The sequence below is a fragment of the Haliotis rubra genome, unplaced genomic scaffold (genome assembly GCF_003918875.1).
Source record: "Haliotis rubra isolate DU_JTF1 unplaced genomic scaffold, ASM391887v1 Scf25, whole genome shotgun sequence".
Classification (NCBI taxonomy): Eukaryota; Metazoa; Mollusca; class Gastropoda; order Lepetellida; family Haliotidae; genus Haliotis; species Haliotis rubra.
This window is the reverse complement of record NW_025766558.1, coordinates 2973079-3000080: the sequence shown is the minus strand read 5'-3', so window position 1 is coordinate 3000080 and position 27002 is coordinate 2973079. Positions and strand designations below refer to the sequence as shown.

The 27002-nt window shown below is 40.2% G+C and overlaps 1 protein-coding gene across 1 annotated transcript in view; it reads right to left on the bottom strand.

Moving 5' to 3' along the window:
• Positions 1-27002, bottom strand: part of LOC124279436 (centrosomal protein of 170 kDa-like) — a 158943-nt gene that overhangs the window by 35700 nt on the left and 96241 nt on the right. The window contains exons 8-12 of the mRNA XM_046715262.1: positions 23876-23998; positions 5108-5578; positions 4355-4543; positions 2679-3358; positions 2183-2200 (exon numbers count right to left, since the gene is read on the bottom strand). Of these exons, the coding sequence (XP_046571218.1) occupies positions 2183-2200; positions 2679-3358; positions 4355-4543; positions 5108-5578; positions 23876-23998 (1481 nt within the window). The remainder of the gene's footprint in view (positions 1-2182; positions 2201-2678; positions 3359-4354; positions 4544-5107; positions 5579-23875; positions 23999-27002) is intronic.

Sequence of the window (27002 nt, the reverse complement as noted above, 5' to 3'; positions counted from 1 at the left end):
AACATTAAATGACACACTACATGAGTAGTCATGGCCATCAGTCCACAGAGTCAAAGTCCTATGTTCTTGAACTTCAGAGTTTTGTCTACAGACTGATGTTCTTGCTAAATATAAGATGTATGCAACTTTCAATCATGTTTCAACATCAAAAACACAGAAACTGATAACCTGATAACTGATAACACAGATGATGGCTTATGAAGTGCTTGCCCTTAGAAGCACTCTGGTATGTAAACTGGATAAAATCACAACATGTAACCTGGAATAATCGTTACACAACAAACTGGACTCGGTGGAGACATTAGTATTTTAACAATCATTTAGCCAAATCTTCAATACTTTATTTATCAATTCCAAATGATGAGGGGTCTCCAACTTAGCCACTAGTCCAAATTCAGAGTCAGGTAAATATCCATTCAGTCTAGTAAGCTTAGTTAACAAAATAATCCACTAGACCATAGCATTAAAATATATGAAAAATGGTGTTGAGAGTCACAGTCAGGAAAGGCTATTAGAAAGTTTTCGGCACAGACCGGAAGAGTGACATGTACAATTAATCAACAACTTCATAGCAACATTCCTTCATTTATTCTTCACACACTGCCAATCATGTAGAAATTGTTACATTTTTCAACGTGGAAATGATGCTAAGTATGAATAATGAATGAATTATGTATGTGATTAGATGTGAAGAAAAGATAATTAATTAAATTAAGTGGTGTGTAATGATTCCAAGCTGAAAGAAAGTGGTACATATATTTGTGTCCATCTACACACACCTGGGAGCTGATACCCAGGTCTTTGTTTCCCCAGCAACAAGTATTCACCTAACATCATGGACAACACACACACTGACACAGGAACACACAGCATGGAGAACACACAGTTCTAAAACATCACAGATAAATGACGGGAGTCAAATGTAACGGGAGTCAAATGTGAAAAAAGAACTGAATTAACATTTCAACTTACAGTCATCAGGTCACAGGGGAAAAGCTCACAGCAAACAAAGTTACACAGCAGCTATATTCCAGGTGGATTGTAGATATTATACACGTCCCAGATGAAAGATGGTATCGGATATAAAAGCATGTTAGTGTATGACCGGCTGGTGTCAACCGCCGGCAGATACAATACCCCGTCAAGCACCTGACTGATCATTACCACAGCTAGCGCTGCTGGCCTTTCATTGCCATTAGCTACAGTGAAAACACTAGCGTACAGTGACAGCGATATGACAGGGGTGTGCCAACTGGGGAATGGCAGAGCTAAAGGCATTGGCAGAACTACTCAATCATAATGTTCTGGGTCAGTGAGCTCATGTATCAGAAACAGTGACATTTATTTTCCATACACTCAAAGGACATTATTGACCTGAAAAACAACAGAATGCTATAGGATATTGCAGTCCATGAACATACTAGAGATGAAAGAGTCGTCTCCCTTTCACTCTTGAACTCAACATGGTATATATTCTAAGTGTGGGAAAGGTGTCGTCTACTTCTTTGTTGGTTTGAGGCCATTCAGGTTTTTCATTATACACTATATGTCTTGAATCACCTACACCCTACCGATGTTCCTGGACAGGACGAATTCCCACAGCTAAGAGCAAGGTTAAATTGAGAATAGGGTGGTTCCAAAGTGACCAGGCGTATCTATTGACCAGTCACTGTCATGTAAAATGATCATATATTTCATACTAATAGAAGTATAATCAACACATTCATGTGTTTTCCCTGCTTTTTTATGGTAATTGGATAATGTACTATATAATTTTGCCAAAGGGCCTGTAGTTTCATCAGATTTACTTCATCAAATGCAGTTTGAAAAGCCAGTGAATTCCTTGCTGAGAATCAATTGCACCAATGATAGTTTTACGTTATCTCTGATAATGGTTTAAAGGACAAATGGAAAAATCAGAGGAATCAGAATAAACAAAATGCAAAACTGTGAAAAAAGTGACAGAAACTAACACAATTTCAAAAGAAAACAAACTTGATCCAAATGACATTTCTACTACAGGTAAACTGTGACAGGTATGTAGCACAGAGTGAACACTACACAGGAAGTGATGAAGATACGAGGATATATCCCTATACAGACAGAGTAGAGAGCAGACTCGGTGTTATGCAGTATATCACACAGCAGAGATATACATGATATATTGGCTTTAGTCACTCACCTGATTTTCTAAGTAAGTCTTAAAAAAAATTAAAAACTTCAATTACCATTTAAGTAAATCATTCACTACATTTCACTGTTTTCCTGGAAATTTATCAAAAATCTACATCACAGTAATTAAGTTCCTGGAGGTGTCTTGAAACTACTACCAAGATTTGATTCCAAAAGCTTCGGTCTTCAGATTTTACAGCATAATACCAATATGAGATATAATTTGACCCCTCCAAATCTGACAACAGATGCTGATTCAAAATGATCAAGCACTTGTGCCTTGAGGAGAGTAGTCAGCTATTGTAGCTCATCTCACTGTCTGCTGTCAATGACTCAGTGTAGCTGATGGGTTGGTGAGCACTCATCACTGAAGGTGCTATAGAACAGGCCCAATTTCTGGTGTGTTTCAATGCATATAATTTTATTTCAACATGACATAAATAGTATTCCAAATAATATTAACGTGTCTCAATTCTTTTTATTAAATAAAGTGTAAGGTGGCTCACCTCGAGATCAATATCATCTGGAATTTCCAGATCTTCCATGGTGTCTGCACTCCCTGCCTCAACCTCCATGCTGCTTCCCCGATCTCGGAATGCTCGTTTTTGTGCCAACTCTAAGTTGTCAGTTACCTCCCCTTGTCCAGCCTCCTCATCACTGTTCTCCATATCTATCACAGGTCTCTCAAACACAACATTAGGGTCCACCCCGAAGACTCGGTCAATATTCCTAGGCGCTTCATCCTCATCACCACATTCTTCCTCCGCCTCAATAGTATAGGTCCCTGCCTCACTCACTTTATCGTCTTCCTTTTTCTCAGGAATCAGTTTGTCATTGGTCACCTGCACACAAGGGCTTCCCATGTCTTTTGATTTTCGCTTTTTGAGATGGCTTGCAGAGCTCAGATCACCATTAGAGTCTCCGTTCTGCACTGCCGTTAGATCATAGCTTGCTGACTCTTGGTACAAGTCATGTTCGGTCAGTGGACGGGCACTACTTTCGACTTCTGCAACAGGCTTCTGGTGGCCCTTGCCATTGCCCTCGAACATCTTGTCTATGAGGAAGGATGCAGGGTCCCTGTACTGCGTAGGATCCAACGTTGACACTTCTGACGGTTTTGATTTAGGAGATTTGGTGCTGGATCGCACAGAACTTGGGGATTTCTTACTCCTAGCTGCCCTGGAACCTGCAAATAGTGGAGTGGAGTTAGCAATAGAAAATATATCTACATTCATCTGGCGAGTGAGTTCATTTCTATCATTTGCCGGTCATGTTTCAAGATAGCCACCACAATGTTAATACTTTTCCAGCTTTTTCTACAAGTTATGTCATGCCAAGGAAGGGCAAGTGGGGATGACTACTGGAGTTAGTAGTCAGGAGATCACAACAGAAAATAGAAGGACTTGTTCACATGAACTTCTTCATCAATTACATTCCATAAATGCAACAAAATATGTGAACTCAGTCAAGCATCACAGATCAGTTTAAGATCTTGACCATCTCCCATCCCATCAACAGTAACAGCAATAACCATACTCAGCCAGCCAGCCAGTCTTTATTTTACATTCCATAAATGCAACAGAAATATGTGAAGTAGCAGCTCATTCATCACAGATCAGTTTAAGATCTTGACCATCTCCCATCCTATCAACAGTAACAGAAGACCCCACCCCACCCAAACCCAGCCCATTTCACCACCTACCCCACACCACCCTTGTTGAACAGTCTATGACTGTAGCCACTAGGCCGAGTCTAGTATATCTGACTGTGATATAGATCACCTTAAAGTACATAAACCATCAAGCAGAGATCAAATCTAAACTCAGTTTCCCAAAAGAGAACTCAAGCCAGCTAACCCTCCACTTCACAGTACAGAATGACCCTCACAGAACTCAAGAGGACAGAGGGTACTGCATTCCCTTGGTTCAACACCTGGGTCTTGGTTAAGCTTCAGGTCTAATATCACACCAGGACAGTTTTATGCATGGATTTCTCCCTATTATTACATTTGTGATTAAATGCTGGGAGTTAAGGGCACTGAAATAAACATATGCCTGGGCCTTTAATCTGGGATATACGGTATCTGTGATCAGTTGCTCCCTCCCAGTGAGGCCAACACTCTCCTGTATATTGGAACATGATTTATCCTTGTGGAGATTCAACGCAGTCAATGAAGCACTACCTTTCACAGGGGTGTCACTCTTGCCACTTGAATCCCCATTTTCTGTAAGTCTTGACGGAGATTTTTCTCCCCCAAACTTTTTGTTGCCATGAGAATCTGTCTTCTTTGAAGCTGGATATTTTTTCACAGGTTTTGTGTCTGAGGAGGAGCTTGCTGTGTCGTCCTCCTGCTTCGTCTGTTGACATCTCTGTGCCTGGCATCCTCCAAATAAAACATTTCTCTAAGCTTTCCTCCTGAAATGTCAAATATCATCCTCCAAATAAAACATTAAAACAATCTCGCCACCTTTAATTCACAGAATGAAGTTACATCTGTCTCATTGTTATAGCAGAATCATAGCACACACTAGCTACATATAATATACATCATAGATGGACTATATGAGATATCCTGGATATCAAGGTCTATGTGTCCGTTCTTACAGAAGTCTCCACCTTTATTTCACACACATACAAGCGCTGGCAGTCACATCAGGCATATTCATGTCTGTATTCCTGCTTACAGAAGTCTCCACCTTTATTTCACACACACACACAAGCTGGCAGTCACATCAGGCATATTCATGTCTGTATTCCTGCTTACAGAAGTCTCCACCTTTATTTCACACACATACAAGCGCTGGCAGTCACATCAGGCATATTCATGTCTGTATTCCTGCTTACAGAAATCTCATCCAATGTCACACACAAAAACACTGGCAATCATATCAGCCATAAGGCATACAGACTACTAAACTTAACCAAGTAAAGCCAACTGTCCTCACCTCAGACTTGCTTGGTGTGGCCTCTTTATTTTGTGACCTTTGTTGGACTTTATCTTTTCTTTCTCGAAAACTTTTTCTTATTTTGGAAGGCACACATTCACTGAGAGACTTGGGCATCTTTGCCTTCTTGTCGTCATCCCCGAAGTCTACAGTGAAAGCCATGGCTGCAGTGTCCGTCTGCCTGCCACGGTCTGGCGTCCCCTCCTTGGAGGACGTGCGGTCCCCCGGTGTGTCTGGTGTGTTCATCTTGCTGGTCTCCGAGAACAAGCTGTCCTTGGATAAAGAGGAGGACATGCTTCTAGGCGGGGTCTCCTTCTCCCGGTCAGACTCCAGGGCCCTGTATGGGATCTCCATGTACCTGGTGCCATACTCTGCCTCACCCTGAGACTTCTCCATCCTTGACAAGGCCTCTTTCTGCTCTAGAGACAGACTTCTAGGGCGGTCAACCTGGTTACTGCTCTCTGAAACAGGGGAAACAGATATATTAGTCACCAGAAAATTAAGTTTTCCTTCACAGAAAGTGATTGGTTTGGGTAAGGGCCTCTCATTTCAACAACTTGTAATAAGAACCATGTTATAACAGAAATATGTCACATCATGACACAGTTCCAATAGTTTTGTAACACAACTCAGCTTGATAATCCAAGTATTATACAAGCCAGTTGTGTCTATCATGATCCAGCTCAATAGTTCAAGTATTGTACAAGTCAGTCGTGTCTATCATGATCCAGCCTCGATATCATGAGTCCATGATCTAGCTCAATCCAAGTATTGTACAAGCCAGTCTTGTCTATCAAGTATTGCTCTACAATCAAGTCAGTACAAGTGTGTCTATCATGATCTAGCTCAATAATCCAAGTATTGTACAAGTCAGTCATGTATATCATGATCTAGCTCAATAATCCAAGTATTGTACAAGTCAGTCATGTCTATCATGATCCAGCTCAATAATTCAAGTATTGTACAAGCCAGTCAGTGTCTATCATGATCCAGCTCAATAATCCAAGTATTGTACAAGTCAGTCATGTCTATCATGATCTAGCTCAATAATCCAAGTATTGTACAAGTCAGTCATGTCTATCATGATCCAGCTCAATAATCCAAGTATTGTACAAGTCAGTCATGTCTATCATGATCTAGCTCAATAATCCAAGTATTGTACAAGCCAGTCGTGTCTATCATGATCCAGCTCAATAGTTCAAGTATTGTACAAGCCAGTCGTGTCTATCATGATCCAGCTCAATAATTCAAGTATTGTACAAGCCAGTCATGTCTATCATGATCTAGCTCAATAGTTCAAGTATTGTACAAGTATTGTACAAGCCAGTCGTGTGTCTATCATGATCTAGCTCAATAATATCATGATCAAGCAAGCCAGTCAATGATCTATCATGATCAGCTCAATAATCCAAGTATTGTACAAGCCAGTCATGTCTATCATGATCCAGCTCAATAATCCAAGTATTGTACAAGTCAGTCAGTGTCTATCATGATCCAGCTCAATAATCCAAGTATTGTACAAGTCAGTCGTGTCTATCATGATCCAGCTCAATAATCCAAGTATTGTACAAGCCAGTCGTGTCTATCATGATCCAGCTCAATAATCCAAGTATTGTACAAGCCAGTCATGTCTATCATGATCCAGCTCAATAATCAAGTATTCATGATCTAGCTCAATAATCCAAGTATTGTACAAGCCAGTCATGTCTATCATGATCCAGCTCAATAATCCAAGTATTGTACAAGCCAGTCATGTCTATCATGATCCAGCTCAATAATCCAAGTATTGTACAAGCCAGTCGTGTCTATCATGATCCAGCTCAATAATCCAAGTATTGTACAAGTCCAGTCATGCTCTATCATGATCTCAGCTCAATAATCCAAGTATTGTACAAGCCAGTCATGTCTATCATGATCCAGCTCAATAATCCAAGTATTGTACAAGCCAGTCATGTCTATCATGATCCAGCTCAATAATCCAAGTATTGTACAAGCCAGTCGTGTCTATCATGATCCAGCTCGATAAGTTCAAGTATTGTACAAGCCAGTCGTGTCTATCATGATCCAGCTCGATAATCCAAGTATTGTACAAGCCAGTCATGTCTATCATGATCCAGCTCGATAATCCAAGTATTGTACAAGCCAGTCATGTCTATCATGATCTAGCTCAATAATCCAAGTATTGTACAAGCCAGTCGTGTAAGTCATGATCCAGGTGTATATCATGATCCAGCTCAATAGTCCAATCTAATCAGGAGAAGTTGACAGGTCATACAGACACAACTGTATTGCAAATGCAGTTCTATGAAGCTACATCTTACCCTTCCACATAATTCAGAAATTTCAACACTTTCTGACTCCCAAAAATGCCTCCACAACTCAGAAATATGTCTAGATTGTCTACAGTGACTCCACTGTGTTTCTAACCAACCTGTACAGTGTCCAGCGCGGTCTGTTATATGACGTCCAACAAGTATTTGTCCTGCTCACAAAACATTGGTGATTTGGTGGCAAAGAGATGATCATTAACCTTCCTTGTTGCATAATGAATATCATCTGTTTGTGCATATACCGTACCTCAGCCTGAATATTGACACAAGTTGGCTTGTATCCACTCAACCACAAAGCCATATGTCGACAACATGTTGACATGCATGAACAATGTACATTCAGGATCCCTCTACATCTGCATTACAGTGACCACTATTTTCAGTTTGTTATAACCAAAATTAATCATACACATTACAACTAAACCATACACCAAGTGTGTTGTATCCATCGGTTTGTTGTAGGCATGTTACAACTACAAACATACTTTACTGTAGTATCAACATCACAATTGGTGCTTGGCATAGATGCTTTTCTTTAACATATGTCCTAGCACACAGCATTATACAATGATCTGAATGTGACATTTTTTAAGTCTAAATGGAAAAGCATCCTTTTTATTTGTGAGATAATCTTACGATGTCTGCAAATTAACGTATCTGGTGAGATGGTACTTTCTGAACCTTGCATGTATTTAGGTTTTTTAATGAGGTGTGTCAACCTACCATTTATTTTATGGACCAATCATAGGATGCCTCCCCCAAACCCCCCCCATTCTCATGCTATATCAACAAAGCACAATACACTTCTGTAGAACCCACAAACAGTCATATGATGGAAACCAAAGGCTGAATCCGAGATACAGCACATGAAGCCACAGCTAAGGGACACGATTCCGCACAGCCAACTGCACTGCCTCAGACCATACATTTGAATAAATATTTATCATGTGTCGCATAAGAAAATATTGATTAACAACACATACCACTGTACAACATATACACAGACATATTCAGGTGTCTGCTCATATATATGCCTCCCCACCACTGTCTCCAGCCACATGGAGATCCTGTATTAACAGATGACCAGTAACACTTCCTGCCACTGCCCATCATCATGTTTCATCTCAAGTAATGACTGAGGTCGCAATGACACAAAACATATCGCAGAATCAATGTGCCTCATTCCAGTACAAGACCTCGAGCACAACCCCTGACTTCTAACCAAACCTGCAGACACTGCCAAATGCCAAGCATGTCTGCAACCTATTCAAATATATTCCTTATGGATACTGGAACTCATCCAACAGAGAAATTAACAATTCTGTAAGCAGAAAACTTACAAGGGTCTTGTCACTGTTGATCTGCTAATTAAGTACAGATTTACCCTCAATGTTAGAGTGAACTCTGGCTTCCACTGCTGTCTCCAACTACCATTCAGAGATATACAGTCAATCTGACTTGCAATTCCTCCTTCATCAGCGCTCTGTCTACATGAGCAGACATCACAGCGGAGCATGCATTACCGAACAACTGGCAGCAATTCAAAGACGCTGACATCACAATGTGAGTACTGGTATGTGAGAACCTCCAGGATATGTCATCAGGAACATATAACTAACACCACTCTTACACCACACACTGGTCATCTAGCTGACCATCACTGAAGTCCCATAGTTATTTGACCTTATCATGACAGAGTTCAGAATAAACCATCATGATTTTCACGATGTTGCTTCAATACCCAGTATACAATCAAAAACACAGATTCACTTTTAGCACTAATCTAATACTTCCCCACTTCCAACATTTATTAATGAACACAAAATATTTATGAAAGTTGACATAATATGTGAAAATCTTCCTGTCTATGTTTCAAGTGCAGGTTTTAACAAAATTGATACTTAAGCAAGGAGAAATGTCAATAACCACCATAGACATGTTGCTCTGAAACCCGATCAGTAGACAGTGTATGGTTGATATCATACCTGTTGCCTGATGTAATCCATGTGGTGTCTGCCTGCTGTAACAACTAGCTCTGCGATAATGAACAAATATTTCAGTCCGGCAGCCGTCATCCACATGTATCCATCCCCTGCCCAACCCCCGCGATCCAAGGGTAGGTAACCCATAGCCCTGTGTGTTCTGTTCAGACCTGCATAATCCCCAATAATCCCCTAATCTACAGCAGGCGGGGAGGCCTTAATTACTGCTGAATGTAGATTATGAAAAGTATTTTGTCACATGGTGGATAATGAAACACATTATCTAATCCAACAGCTTGATCACTGCACTGTGGTATTAGCAGTAGGTAAAACAACACTGTCGTGACCCCATGGAGTCTGTGTCAGGAACTACAAAAACATTATCATATAGTATACTCACCACAAAACATGCCTTGGGCTCAGAAAAGATAAAGATAACTTCAGTTATGAATGTATGAATGCAACTTACATGTACACATGTGATTAATGTACATCTATTCTGTGAATGTTAACGCCTGATATCTGTGAATGGGGTCGGTTAGTTTTGTATATGGTAACAGTTCTGACTTTCTATTCAAAGTTCCATCACAGGAGACATAAATGTCAGCACACATGCCTTTCAGAGCACTGTTATCTGCTCATACAGAGACCCCCTCCAATTCACACAGCTACAAAAAGTAGGGAAGCCTCCCCTTATAGTGTGTAGAGTCAAATAAATCTGTCATCAAATAAAATCAGATATGGATAATCCAGAGTCATCTACAATAGAGGAACAGTACTGCTATTATACCCATGCCATTTTATAAGTGCTGCTTGCTAGAATATCTAGGTGTTGTTTACCATAGCCATGTTACCCTACTGGACTCCTGCTTTGTTAAAACGATTCGTATTATACCACAACAATGTTATAACTATTCCTGTACAGCCATGTTATGGCTATTTTATATATTCCTGCACCATTATATTACTAATATATTCAACCGCCTCCGTGGTGTAGTGGTTAGAGCGTCCGCCCGGAGAGCGGAAGGTTGCGTTTTCGATCCCCGACCGCATCATACCAAAAGACGTTAAAATATGGTACTTGTTGGTCCCTGCCTGGCGCTCGGCATTAATGGTTACAACAAGGACTGGTCGGCTCGGAGTCAGTATGATGTGTCTGAGTGGGGTATTCATGCTTCACTGCGGCATGGTATCTCAGTGGGCAAGCACTATAAAACTAGCTTCAGTCTGGGCTAGTACAAGCAGCCGCACATACACATACACACGCTATGCACGTCGTCATATGAGCGAAATATTCTCAAGCGCGATGATAAACCCAATTTCACCTCACCTCACTAATATATTCCAGCATATTATAACCTTTCATTATGTACCTAAACCTTGGTATGACAGTCCATCTTAAACCACAGCCATGTTATAAACTATTGACATTATATAACAGGGATGTTATAACTTTACCTTTCACTAGCACACGACACCTATACCTTACTACTACTTGCACAACCGCACATTTTACAACCTTTTTTCGTACTAGCTACAATCATTGATGTACTACTCCAGGCATGTTATAACTACTGATATTGTACCCAGACTTGCTACAACCATTGATGTACTACTCCAGGCATGTTATAACTATTGATATTGTACCCAGACTTGCTACAACCATTGATGTACTACTCCAGGCATGTTATAACTATTGATATTGTACCCAGACTTGCTACAACCATTGATGTACTACTCCAGGCATGTTATAACTATTGATATTGTACCCAGACTTGCTACAACCATTGATGTACTACTCCAGGCATGTTATAACTATTGATATTGTACCCAGACTTGCTACAACCATTGATGTACTACTCCAGGCATGTTATAACTATTGATATTGTACCCAGACTTGCTATAACTTCTGCCCCAAACTGACTGAAGAGCATCACTTCATGTTGCCATAAGCATCCATGTGATGTGTCCAGTCTGTTTGGTCATATGGCCTGGGTGAATCACTGCTATACAAACACTCAACTGTAATTGCATTTTCATGTTTGATAACACAGTTGATACTCTCAGGATATTCTCAAGCATGAGAAGGCATAAATATATGTACAGAAGTATGTCATACGTCATCTTTATTGATAGTAACCCACACACCTGTCAGTTGTCACCTATATTGCTCCATCATAGTAAATCACCAAACACATATCTATCAATTAAACTATTTCAGTCTCAACAGAACATTTCCCTGTGGGTCATGTAATATCACCTGACATCGTTAAGACAGGTGTGTACAAATGTAGCAAGGCCCTACCTGTACTCGTTATTACACCTGACAAGTTCTGTAGCACACGTATACTTCACACCATATATGTGTAACACCTGTATTAATGACCAATAATGTAGGTACACCATGTATGTATACACCTGCATTAATGACCAATGATCTAGGTACATTATGTAGATATAACACCTGTATTAATGACAAACAATGTAGGTACACCATGTATGTATACACCTGCATTAATGACCAATGATCTAGGTACATTATGTAGATATAGCACCTGTATTAATGACCAAAGATGTAGATACACCATGTATGTATACACCTGTATCAATTACCAACAATGTAGGCACTCCATTTGTTAATAACACATGCACCATACATCAACAATGAATGTATCAAATGTGGGCATACCTGTCCTGATCCAAACAAAGTATGTTTGCCCTCACCTGTTAGTGGTACTGTCAAGCCACCTATGTCAGCGGCGTCCATCATGGAGTATATGAAGGTTTATACGCCATTGTCAACATCCACTACAACATCACCCTACAGCCCTCCATCTCACACTGCAGCTACACCTGACTATCTCCAACATGGGACTGTGAATTCCCTACCGCAGTACTACATTCTCCAAGCATTACAGCAGAGGTAAATGTGAAGACAGAGGTATTCCACCACTCAAGTACACCACTAGAACACTCTCAATACAGCTGGCCTGGTGCCAGGCTTCTCCCCACAATACTGCAGTGTGCAGCCACCAGGAGTTAACAATACCTATTGCATTGGTTCAGGTGAATGGGGAGTGTATAACACCGGGAACATACCACTTGCAGGTATGTGACTAGGCTGACATATAGTCAATGAAATCTTATATCACACAATACACTTCTCGCCTTTTTTTCAGAGCAGCCAAGGCTTGTGCTGTTATAACATGGATTGGTTTGGGTTTAAAATAAATACACACATTCCACAGTCATGCTGCTAGGTGAACTGTGACAAGCTTTACTCATTAGTAGAAAAATAGTAGAAACTGCCTTAACATAGCTTCCCTGTTTGACATTTCATATGTATGTATAATCTGAACATCTCAACGAGTTTCACAGTATTTTCATAAAAATAATTATTACTAAGTAACGAACTTGGACATGACTGACTGACTGACTGAGTTTGGTTTGGACACCAGAAAAGTTCAGAAGCATGTGGGGATTCAACTCATGGCGACGCCAACGCTTTTACCCCACACATGTATTCTTTCCCACGCATGTGCAGTGTGGAGTAGGAAAGAATATAGAAGCTTAAATCCATAAAATATCTTGGTCATCTATAACAACTTCTAAATGCCGCTAAAAGACATCATGAAATTTAAGATAAAGTAAAAGTTCTATCCTTTCCAGTTGTAAGACTATGACTAAGCTGCTTCAGAAAATAAACAAATCACTTGTCTTTTTTACAAATTGCCTCATATTTCTTGTTATAGGCACTGAAAAAAGCTTGAAGTAGATGTCTTGTAGGGGTACAAGGTATGAAAGAGAGAGAATAAAGATTATAATTAAACTGAAATTAGTCAACTGTTAAAATATAAACACTTCTGGTGTATCAAGCAATTACTATGATACTAAATTACATAATAGCAACTGATAAATGTTCACCTATTCTGATTATAATACCCTTTTCCAAATAAGGCAATGAGCTGGAGTTATCACACGGCAGTTCCACCAGGTACCTAGCCACTGGACTCTAGTTGCCATAATAACCTGTGTCTCTGACAACTGATCAGCTGGTGTGTGTCCCCACACTCAAGGTATTTCAACCCTCATGTTTACCCACACAGATAAGCAATACATACCTATACTAGTCAGTCAGGAATTGCTCGGAGTCTAAATCGTAAATTCAATGAGTTGTATAATCAAAGAAGGCATTCCACATTATTCAGGTTGACTGTAAACGTTGTACTGTTGTCAGCATGTCAGGTTGTAATAAATGGTTGATTCATTGATACATGGGGTGTGATCATGGCAGTATATTAACATGCATACACCACGGCATCATGGAATAAAATACAGTTATAGCTGACTATGGAATAACACTGTTATTAAATGTTGAAGTAAACAGGGTGTGGTATTGTAGGTTTCATACAAGTCACAGATATAATATATATATCAACATAACACAATATACTTGTCAAGAAACAATAACACACATTTATCCCATTGGTTTAAAAAGTAATGGCCTGAACAACTGCTTGTTTGTTTGTACATATAACAGCAGCCCCAGGGAGCCAATTCTAATTTATATAGGGAAACAGTATCTATCAAAATTAACTAAATTGCTGTGTTCAGTGCAGCACATATTCCCAGCGAGTCCCATCACTATGCTTCTCCTTTAGACAAACAGTAACCTGACAATCACCAATACAAACACAACCTTCACCGGCAGGGCACGACCTGTCTATCCACTCATGAGTGTTCTGCACTTCATGGTAGGGTTTGTCCAACAACATCTACAAGCCAGTGGCAGTTGTCTGTTATATACCTCAAACAGATGACGGCAATACAATGTGTAACATTCATGAGGCGAGTCCACCAGACCTGTAACAGTCCTGTAACAGTTCAGATTGTGTAGTTGCCACCAGTTTGGCTTTGTGGAGTACCTAACTCCACAAACCCAAACGGGTGGCAAATACCCAATCTGTGTCAGTAATTACAGTAGATATTACAAGTTGTCCACCAGCTTCAAGGTTCAGGACCATACGCTAACAAAGAGACTCCATCACCCCATGTCACCCAAGGGCCCAGTGGACATCTTACCTCACACCTAATTACATTACAGGTATGCAAGCATGCTCTGATCTGAATCATTAGGAAATACCACAGTTAGGTCAGATAGCAGACAGCAGAAAGCAAACTCAGAGCTACTGTCCCTACATCTATTTCCTTCAGAAACTATAGTAAATATCTGGGGGAATGATGTGCTACCTCATTAATGCAAGACACAAACTGCAGTTGACAAATGTAATACCAAGTGTTTGGCTAGTCAAATGGGTAACATATCAAATGTATCTTACATAATCGCAGGGTACCTTGAAAATAGTCATACGAGATGTCGGAAGTGTAAATGACAGATGGACAACATGAGTTCACTTGACTGTGAGAAGAACCTGAGTGTTAAGGAATCACTAGACTAAGGCTTAGTCTCTGAATATATATAATTTTGATAGTAACAAACAAACCCATTTATATTGAAAAGGAGCCCCAGGGAGACCAGAGATTGAACCTGAGGAAATCTAGACTTGCTTTATTTAGGGCTTTAGCACTGCAGAGAGGGCTTGGCAGTAGGGAAATTAATGTGGTTCAGGGACTGTGAGACAGAGTGCTAAGGAATCACCAGTCTCCTTATTTCTGGAACTTAATGGGGATGAAGATAGGCTGCTACAGCTAGAAAGGGAATGCTTGTTTTATAAATAAATATGCTTTATGGGCTTTAGGAGGGAATAGGAGGGAAATACTTTGTGCAAACACCAACCAATGAAGTCTTAAATTGTCTGCAATAAGTCTTTGACAGACATATTTTGACTGGAATTGACAGACTCATTGATGGGTGTGTGTGAGGGGCCGGTAGCCTAGTGGTTAAAGCATTCGCTCATCACGGGTTCGTTTCCCCACATAGGCACAATGTGTTAAGCCCAGTTCTGGTGACCCCTGCCTTGATATTACTGGAATATTGCTAAAAGCGATGTAAAACTAGCAACTCACTCACTCACTATATGTGTGATTTTACCAACTGACCCTGGAACTGTTGGATCCCTTGCTGGTGTTTTCAACAAACCTACCAGCCTTTCCACAGTGTACCTTTGCTCAACAAAGCTTACAAAACACCAGCTTCATTGCAGGTTAGAATAATATATGATAGATTCCGGGGTTTGGTATCAGGGCAACATCAGACATGGAGCACCTTTCTTCTCCTTCAACACACTCTCTGATGTTGTCACACCAAAGACGAGATAAGCAGCCCACCCACCTAACTTTACAGAAGTGTTGTTCCAAGACAAGCTGTTGTCATTTAGCTCTCCTTGGTCTTCCAGCTGAATATTCTGTGAAATGCTTCCAGTGAGTGAGTGAGTGAAAGAGTGAGTGAGTGAGTGAGTGAGTGAGTGAGTGCGTGCGTGCATGCGTGCGTGCGTGCGTGCGTGAGTGAGTGAGTGAGTGAGTGAGTGAGTGAGTGAGTGTTTAACAGTATCTAAACAGTATTCCAGTCATATCACAGCATGTCAGATTATTAGCAGCAGACAGCCAGAAGTACTGTAGGTCTCGGATGTTTAACACATTCTGGAACTCACACAGGTCGGTGCTGACAAACCTAGACACAAAGCTGAAGCCAACCGGGATTTGAACCCACACACATTAGTTTCTGGCATGCCCGAGGACTCGGTTCTACAGTGAATCATAGGGCCTTAGACAATATTGGGCCACTGCTATTCAGAACAGAAGAATTCCTTCCACTTGCTCGTAATTGTTACTATTTTAATCAGCAACAAGTGATGAATAAATTCTGTTTCCATTAACTACCTCAGGATCTAATTAAGACCTGACATACCTCCAACCTTCAAGCACTTGACATCAGCTGATCACAGTGAGACAAGGAAGTATGTTCATTGAGAACTACACCAATACTGACCTGACCATCATGACACAGAAGCTTCTACAACCAGGAGAAAATTCCATTTTACATCTTTATTGAATAAAAGTGTTAAAATAAAATAAAAACATGAGAAATAAAAATTATTGATTGACATTCATTCTTCGTAACCTGAGTTATTGACAACATGAAACACCCCTGAGTGTAACATCCAGCATCAGCTCAATGTGTTCTTTCTCCGGCAACATTTAAGCATCCCAACAGGCTTCTCATGATTTGATCGCTGAGCAAGAATATCCTCTCACTCAAGCACCACATGAACCATTCTAGATTCAGCATCTACTCTGGACCTGTTTATATAATCAGATGTATGTAATTCCATATAGCTTTCTTCAGAGCCATGTAATACGTCTGTGCGGCACCTATTTACAGGAATGCCTGCAACTGTAATCTTGGAAAATCAGGGACCTGGCATTACAGGGGCAATTACTTGAACCCTGGAACAACTTCCACATCTTGCAATATTGGACTGGCTGATTTAACTGCAGGGTTGGATCTTGACAAGTGTGAACTGTTCGAGAACTGATGAGTCAATTCTGGATGTCCGAGACTCCAGATTGAGTTTTCAGATGAATGTGCCAGTGACAAGCAAAATTAAATATTCTAAAAAGCACTTTGACAGAACATTCACATCAGTCAATTAAATTCTAAATGAAATAATTATTAGCTGATGAGGGTTTATGAAGCATTTAGATCTCATTGGGAAATGCGGCTTGCTGTGAGATCAATTTAACAATTGGAAAAAGGAATTTTAATTTAGAAAGAGATTCCATTCACACTGAAATGGATTTGTGGTAATGCGGATTCATTTCAAAATATGATTGTTCAGCCAAAATTCCTAAGCATGTGATATGATAATATTCAAGAATGAAGATCACGGAGTTTATGCTGACACACAGTACAGTCATATAACATAGCCAGGGAGCTATAAGACATATTTACCGGTATTATATTTTTCATTCTGGCAATCTGCTACTTCAGCCATTCACATTCAAGAGTGATGATCATGGAGTTTACCACTGAGCTATATTGATACACAGGACAGTCATATGACATAGCTAGGGAGTTATGAGACATATGTACCTGTAGGCTCACAGTAGGATCAAGGACCTATCTTCCCTCCTCAAGCAAGAACCCAGCTGCTGGAAGGTAGAAGGTGTGGGCAGGTTCCTGTGATGTGCTCACAGACTGTCTGGTCTACTCCCATCACTGGAACCCTGCCATATCTATTGATTTCTACATAGCTGTCTGTATCATGCATTGTAGTGATTGCCTTGCCAATGTTGGGCCACGTAGAGCTTTAATAAAAGATCTACACATAGTCTAAACATGACTCTGTGAGGGAATGACATAATGCGTAACCTTTGCAAGGACCAAACACAAAGTTTAGGATGTTGGTCTCAAAACAAGAAACGAACTGATCATGAAGAAGATACACTGTGCTTATCAACTCAAATTTAAAATATTCTTTATTGTAACACTTAGGAAACTGATATATGGTTGTGTCTGTTCTAAAGTTAAGGATGAGTATAGCGAATATATTTTCTTTGAGTGAGTGAGTGAGTTTGGTTTTACGCCACTTTTAGCAATCAATATTCCAGCAATATCACGGCAGGGGACACCAGAAATGGGCTTCACACAATGTACCCATGTGGGGATTCGAACCCGGGTCTTGGGCGTGACGAGCCAACGCTTTAACCACTAGGCTACCCCACCGCCCCTATTTTCTTTGAAATTGCTTTAATCAGATACACCATACACACATTGACACTACTATAACAGACTTAAGGAAGATGGGATGGTGGCTCTTATATTACTTGGCTGTATGGTTATACTAAGCTTTCAAGATCACATCCCATGACAACAGTCATAAACATCAATATGAACCTTAACAAGAGTTCAGTGACTACTAAAAAGGTTTACTTCAGTTTTGGACCATCATTGTATAATCTAAGAGCAATGTATGACTGAGTGAGTGTGTGATGTTGGGAGTGAGCAAGCCAGTGAGAAGATGGAATTGTTTCTGTTGATGAAACAAGGAGTGATTTGAGTGTTATTCTGCTGTGAGCAATATGCCAGTTTTATCAGCGAGTGTCAGATTAACATGGCAGGACAGGCAAATGGATGCAGGTCTTAGACAATACCTATTGGTGAAACACGCTAAAATTTGTTTAGGTGAGGTGAGGTGAAATTGGGTTTAACGTCGCGCTTGAGAATATTTCGCTCATATGACGACGTGCATGCGTGTGTATGTGTAGGTGCGGCTGCTTGTACTAGCCCAGACTTAAGCTGGTTTTATAGTGCTAGCCCACTGAGATACCATGCCGCAGTGAAGCATGAATACCCCACTCAGACACATTATACTGACTCCGAGCCGACCAGTCCTTGTTGTAACCCATTAATGCCGAGAGCCAGGCAGGGACCAACAAGTACCATATTTTAACGTCTTTTGGTATGACGCGGTCGAGGATCGAACCCGCGACCTTCCGCTCTCCGGGCGGACGCTCTAACCACTACACCACGGTCTAAAATTTGTTTAGGTAACAAACCAAGAATCCTGAGGACAAATCCAAGATCGTAACCCACTACCAGACAACCAACATACAAGGAAAGGGACTAGCATTATACAAGGCTAATATACTCTGTATAGTCGGCTGGGTCACCTATGACCCAAAACAATCAACGAGTCACAAACTACAACAGATGAATCTAGAACAATAGTGTGACAGACAACATTGTTATCAAACTGGGTCAGTAGATCACAGGAGTAAACACTCAGTATCACCTAATGTCCGACCATCTCACTCTTCTCACCTTGGCTCTTCATATTCTCTCTCAACACAACACTAAACTGGAGTGTGCCTAATCAGATCTATGTTTCATAGGCTGATGACCTACAATCAATGTCATCAATGGAAGGAGGCCTCTATGGATTAGTCACCATACTTGCAGGCCATAATTGGTTTAGGGAGATAACAAGCACCTGTCATTAAACCAGGGACTCTGTTGTTTACAGCATCATCACGCAAGAGATTCTAATACAGCCCCAACTGAGGCCAAGGGTTTCATAAAACCATTACCGGTATTACTCACACATAAAAGTGTCAGTTGCGTCCATATCTTGCCATTGAGAAGGCCTAGGCCTGATTCAGTACAGCTCCAGGTCATCAACAGAACATAATCACATTCACTTTCAGTTTCGAAGTCCCAGTTTCTCTACCTGACAGAGGGATGGAGTAGCCTTGAGAATTAAAGCATTAACTTATCTCTGTTGTGGACCTGTGAATTTCCGGTTTAAAATTGATCTTAAGCAACCCCATTAGGTGACTAATGGGATCAGGTGGTCTGGCTCGCTGACTTGGCTGACACATGTTATCATATGCTCATGATGTTGATCACCGGACTGTCTGGTCTAGACTCCATTATAGCTGGAATATTGCTGAATGTGCTGTTAAACAAGCAAGCAAGCACGCAACCAACCAACCATCTCTATTGCAGCGTAAAACCTCACTCACTCACTCCACATAAAGAAGCACTATAGCTTGCTGATCCACATGATGTAACCATGCAATTAGGTAGTAATTGGGAGACTTATTTCTGTAATGGGTGGAAGTATATATTACATACATGAAGATACTGCATTTACACAAGAGCACACAATATTGCAGGAGCGTCTGAACAGAATCTGCAATAGTTACCAGCTGAGTTGCTTTATTGGTTTATTATGTACCAGAGACGAACTATACCTGGTGTAAATGTGGCTGTCATTAAACCTAAGACCCAGTTGTGAATGTCATCACACAATAGACTCCAATATAACCCAAACTGATATTAAGTGTGTGCACAAAACCATTATTACGACTACACATAAAAGTATCAATTACGTCCATGTCTTCCCTTTGGTACAATACCAACCACTCCAGCTTCAGACAATCCCGGACCAACAACCGACAATGGACACAAGTATACACTGTTGACTTGTGACCCAGTTCACACTGATGGAGATATTGGCCACAAAATAATACTGAACAATACTAATTGTACTCCGTGTACAAGTAACTTAATATACTACGTATACAACCTCCCTACAACCAATAGGAAGTCTTCATGCATTCATGAACCAAGAACATATTACCCACTAACCTATTCAGTCTGACCATTTCACACTAAGAAATGAATGAGTTCATTATATTGGGTCAACATGTCTACCTCATATAGTCACACCAATATTGCTAATAGCAGAGACCATATAATATTATATGGTCTCTGCTAACAGTCATCCACATCAATCCGATAATTGCAGCTCCTATAACCACGTACTATAAATGTTCATATATTGACTTTACATGTCGATGGACTTATTAATGTTTAAGTAGCATTAAGTTCGGGACAATGAGATATACTTACAAAATCACTTCATGAAGTTGTAAATCCCACAGAACACAAAAATCCATAATGAACCGATGCTTCCACACTCAACATGAACAACCAGCAACAGTTGGCGATGTCATGTGCATCAAGTGTCAGCACCACATCACACATGCCTCACTATCAGCAACTGAATCCATCATGTGCATCAAGTGTCAGCTCTGCATCACACATGCCTCACTATCAGCAACTGAATCCATCATGTGCATCAACAGTGAGCTCCACACAGATTCCAGGCATGACTGCTCAAGATGTCAGCTGCCTCCAGACAAAGGTTCCAGGAAGGACCACATCCCTGACCTACATCAGCCCAGACAAGCTGGCCCTTCTTTCCTGGCTGTATCATCAAACACCAATTAGCACTAGCCCTCACTCACCAGCATCCCTAGAGGCCTGGAAGGTATGGCTACTGGGGTTATATCATCCCATGGTACACTCAGATGGTGCTGGCACCCAGGTATTCACGGACTGAGTGGGGGATGCTTTTAGTAGTATTGCATGGATATCTTCATTGGGCAGAACAACCATACCATTCACACATTTCAAACATATGGAGAAATGAACCCAGGAATTTGGCGGAATGAACAAGCAATGTAACCATTCAACTACTCTATGCACTGCGGCAGAAAATCACCAAATCAAGCAAATGTGATTCTTTCAAAGTCATATTTATTTACGTTCGTTATAGTGAGTGCACAGGGAAAATGAAACTAATTTAAATGTGAAGATTTTCATTTGTGATTACTTCCTTATTACGTAGTGAACAGAGATCAGTTCTGTCAGTTTCGCTGAAGGGGTCGTTGTCGGCACGGGTACTACAGATATGTACCCTGGCCATAATGAGAATACAGAAACGTACCCTAGGACGATTCCATTCCCATTCTTGATCGGAACTGTCATGTTGTTGTATTAGATACATTTGATTGCATTATGGAAGTAATGAGAATACACAGTAACGGATATTTCGCGATGCATATGAACACCACTCGCAATCAGTTGAACAGGAACAACTACATACGGTTTCGGTTTTGGATTGCGGAATATGGACTCGTCCGCCTTTTAGGGTACCGGGTACGTTTCTGTATTTTGACTTTGTTTAGGGTACATATCTGTATACAGAAACGTACCTGGGGTACGTATCTGTAGTACCTGTGCCGACAACGACCCCTTCAGCGTCAGTTTCAATATGCTGTTTTCCCCAGGTATGCAGTGTGCAATAAGTAAAATAATGCATCTAGAACTTCACTCTTACATCCAATGTACAACATCAGCAGCCCCGATCCCTGGATAACTATCAAGCCATATATCACTACAACAAGCACTGCAACTGTCAAGTGGTAACTTTAGCCTCATCATGTTCATCCCTTGACAACTATCACCCAATACATTACCACACTAACAACTTTTGGATTTTCAGCGCACCAACGGTGAAGTGGTCACTCAAGCCTCATCAGATCCATCCCTAACAACTATCACCCCATAAATCACACCACAACCATTATTTGGATAACTGTACACAGCAGTAATTGAGTGTGGCAACTATGAGGTAAGTCCGCCTCACTGTCCCTAAACCACATTACTTTCCCTACTACCTAGCCCTCCCTGCAATGCAAAGGCCCAAAATGAAGCAAGGCTAGATTTTCTCAGGTTCAGTCTACTATGAAGTGGTCATATTCACAAAAGCATTTACCGTGACAGAAAGTTACAGAGACAGAAGCTTAGTCTGAAGCTTAAGCTCTGAATATATATAATTTTCATCGAAACAAATAATTTCTTTTAAATTGAAAAATGCCTCAGTGACTTGTTTGTGTGGCAAAAGAGAAGTTGGGACGTACAACATTGAACAAACTTTATGAATAACAACTTATTTTGTGAGTACAACGTTTCGATACAGATTCTTATACCATTGTCATTCCTGCTGGACAACGTAATCGTGAAATCAAGAAGTTGTAATCCATAAAGTTTGTTCAATATTGTCAGCCCCAGTGAGATGGGAGATTCAGGACCTGAGAAAATCTTGACTTGCTTCATTTAGGGGTTTAGCATTGCAGAAAAGGCTTGATGGAAGATCAAATACTGCGGTTCTGGGATTGTGAGACAGACTAAGAGTTATCTACCTAAACAGGTCCAGGTGAGAGGCCTGACAAAGCCCTCACTGATCCCTGGACCAACACCATGAGAGGTGGGGCAATCACTGGAAGACGCAATCACTTGTGAAATGGCTAATAACAGATGAAGGCAAACAGCTCCCAGGGAGAGAAGGTTACCCAAACACCAGGGCAGTCAGATTATGTACCAGATTATATCCCTGACACTGGCTACAATGTTCAACATGTTAGACTGGACTGCTTTTATCATGCTTCTTGGGAGATAAAATCTCATATACACATACTGGGTGATATTGGTGAGATTTATGATGTTGCAGAGAGCAGGAGGACAAACACTAAACACTTCTATGTTGGATGATAAGGTACATCTAAGACAAATTACGAGAATATTTAGCCATAAATGTAATTACAACTAAAAACTTTCATATTATGGCATGGAAGATTAACTATAGTGAAAGGAAAGAATTGGGTGTTTTCACCTTCTTTTGAGTAGCATAGAAATGAACGTATTCACTGCTCTTAATCAACCACTACGTACATGTTCATTTATCAGTGCTACAAACTAATACCAATACTCAGAACTGATATTCAGAATATTTTCAAAAATGAGTTTATTACATGTGCTAATCCCACTGAAAGCAAAAGATGCACAACTTTTGATAATTTCATGAATTTCTTAAAATTGCGTTTCAGCTAAAAAGAATACAGATTGTATGACTTTTGTCTTAAATGAATCACTCCTACAAGATGCATGACACGAAAAGAATGCTAACAGTTGAAACTCATTTTTAAAGATTTTAAAATTTGTGAAAGTCCTATCAAAATACAGAAGCAATCCACCTAGACCAGAAGACGCCTCATGACAATTCATGAAACTATACAAAACGCTACCCCATGATTTTTTAGTGGTAATCAAACATGAATTGTGCAGTTGTCCTACCTGTATCCCCATGGACAGAACTCCTCTTGGACCCGGGCTTTGATGGGTACGAATCTGTCCCCTCCTCTCCCCACCAATCAGGTTGTCCGTACAGGGGCGTGCATTTCTTCACTGTTTCTAATTCTGGAACACAAAAAGTATGCATAATGAGTTACGAGCCTTAGTCGCAAGAGCCCATTACTTCATGTGCATACAAGTGAGGCACGATACAGTACTAGCACATGTGTGCGATGCCTCGTACAGACTCTCCCGTGGAGGAGGTAGCGACTCTACCTGTCATGGAGGTAGAAATTCTGGTAGCTGAGAAGAAAAATAAATAGTCCTCTCACCTATACCATGCCATTCCACATGCTTCATGCATGATTCTGAATAGAAATAATCCTGGATCTGAATAATCATCATACAACATCTCCAGGAATTTACATCCAAAATATGATTATTTATTCATACGTAATTATTAATTTTACATGTTACATCTGTTTAATGTGTTATTTTACATTAATAAGATATAATAAATCTAGATTACTAATATGTTGTTGTTTTTCTGTGATCAAATATCACATTCCAACTTAAGAAAATCTTATCTCCACAAATTGCATTTAATCAGAAAACAAAATCTTTCACTTTTCCCTGTGCATGTTGTCTAAAGAGCTACACCAGAACACACCAAAGATTTCCAAAAACTATTAGAGTCCTATAAGCAATGTTGGTACAGGACAAAAAATAAATTGCCATTCTGTTTGATAATTATCCAAGACTTCAAGTTGACTTTTCACTCATGAACTGACACCCCTGATGTTGTGCAGAAGTTGAAGGAAAGTAGTATTCTGGTGGTGTACCAGAGAGAAATTGAACAAACCAAGACTCTAAAGATTGTAGAGATTGCCCCTGCAACACAGTTCCCATTAAGTGACGGTCAGAGTGCTAATTACTCTTGTTCCTTGGATATTTCACCAAAAATTAGAACATGTTTTTTTGTGTCATAATGTTATAAACATTATTGCACAAAATGTATAAAGGATCCAAGTTTACATTTGGTGACAACCGCATGATGACATGGTCCTGGCCTGTGGTAAACATGTCATACATCATGGACCAGTAGGGGATACGGATACGTTCTACACTGCAGCCTACTCAACATACCGGGCTGCACCAGGTGGATGCTGAAATGTTATACAGCACCAGTTTTGAAGATGGTAATTTCTGAGTATACAACCTAACATTCCCCAGTGGAACTGGCTCCTGTGAGTGTTTCACATTTGCTGAACTCAACTCTTGTATTTCTAATTTAAACCAAAAAGACAATCTGACTTGATGCGAAATGTATGGCAAAACTTGACTTTCAAAACAAACTTTCCTCATAACCGAGAGAAATTAATGGCCATGGCGCTGTGCCAACATGTTTTCAAGAGCTTCAAGAAGATGCATTTTTACGATTAATCCAACTGCATTGCTGGGTTATAAACTTCATATATTACCACATAACAGTAAACTAAGAAAGAACTACAAAACTGAATCCAAAAATCCATTATAAGCAAGAATTTGGAGGATCACTCAATAGAAATATGAGCAGGAAGAAAAAAAGATCATGGTTACATGGCATAACTGCACTGAATTTAACAGGCTGCATTAACACAGGCAGTGGAAAGTGAAAACTAATTAACGTCATGCTGTTTTTTCTTTGAGAAATTAAAGGGACTCCTGTCTGTTGTATGTCACTGGGTTGCGTCTCCCCCATCGTACTCACTCACTCACTGCACCAACTTCCATGCTTCTGCTACTTCCACTTACACCACAGTCTCTACTCAGTTTCAAACTTCAATAGGAACACAACATTTCAGCAGGTGACATGATTCCTTTTTCATTCTAAATCCACAAAGTTTTTCTCTCAAAAACCCTGACACCTAATTTAGCAAATTATATTTCCACACCTGCCATGAAAATTAAGGCTAAGTTGTGAGACATTACTTAGTTTACAGACTTCAAGAAACAGTGGCCCTATTTGTACATTATAGGCAAACGGCAAGCATAAAACATAAAATGTCTCCTATTGAAAAAGACTACAGATACAAATTCTCAAACCATATAAGGCTATACAGTAATATGTATCTAGTATATTCAACTGTAGTCTTGCAGTTGTCCAAGAATGTTAACTACCAAGCATGCCATGATTTCCTACTGTATTCGGGATTCAGTCTGAAATATTAAACAACTTCTCACCATTTCTCCTGGACAACATCGATACATGTTATTCTCGAACAAAACTTGAGAGAAACTATTGATTTGTCCCCCAAAATAGCTATTGAGCTATTTCTTCCCTCAAAAAGCTATATGAACTATTTGTCCAAAGTGAGCCGTAGATTACATTTATTTGACTCATGTACGCATCCACCCAATGACTTGCAAGGAAAACATCTGACTTGGCAAATTCTGACAGAACAAGATAATCAAAACACATCATTAAAATAAATTAACCTCCTCAAATCTGCACCCCCCAAATACCTTCAATGGGTGATACATTGCCCATCCTGCAGCAAAACATTTCGAGCTGTCCGTCCTCCTTGTCCACAGACGTCTGCATGAAGATAGCAGACGGGCAATCTGACTTCCCAAGACAGTCCCACAGAGCACACCTAGCTCCTTCACTTCCACCAAACTATGTCTTACCTGCACATCTGTGCCCTATACACAACACATATCATCTTCCATCTGGCTGCAGGGAATAACTCAGCTTGAGGAAATACAAAAACAATTGCCTACACTTCCATGGTAGTCATCATGTGTTTTTCCACTTAAACATTGCAAGTTATCTGTTGCAGTTCTTGAGTACTCTCAGTTATTTGGGTGCTTGTTTTTCTTCTTCTGTAAATGGGCTCATCTGATGCTATTTGTGGGCAAGAGTTCAGTTAAAGCTGTCCTATACTCACCTTAATCCCCAATCAGATTTATGTGCTCCATGCGTAATGAGTGACCATTATAGCTCAAAGTAGAACTTTACTTTCAATAGCCAAATCTTCACTAGACGTTCAGATTGAATATGGGAACTAGTAATGTACTTTGCTTACAGACCAATATCAAGTCGGTTCCATAACGATGCACCCATTACAAGTCTGCGACATGGTTCAAA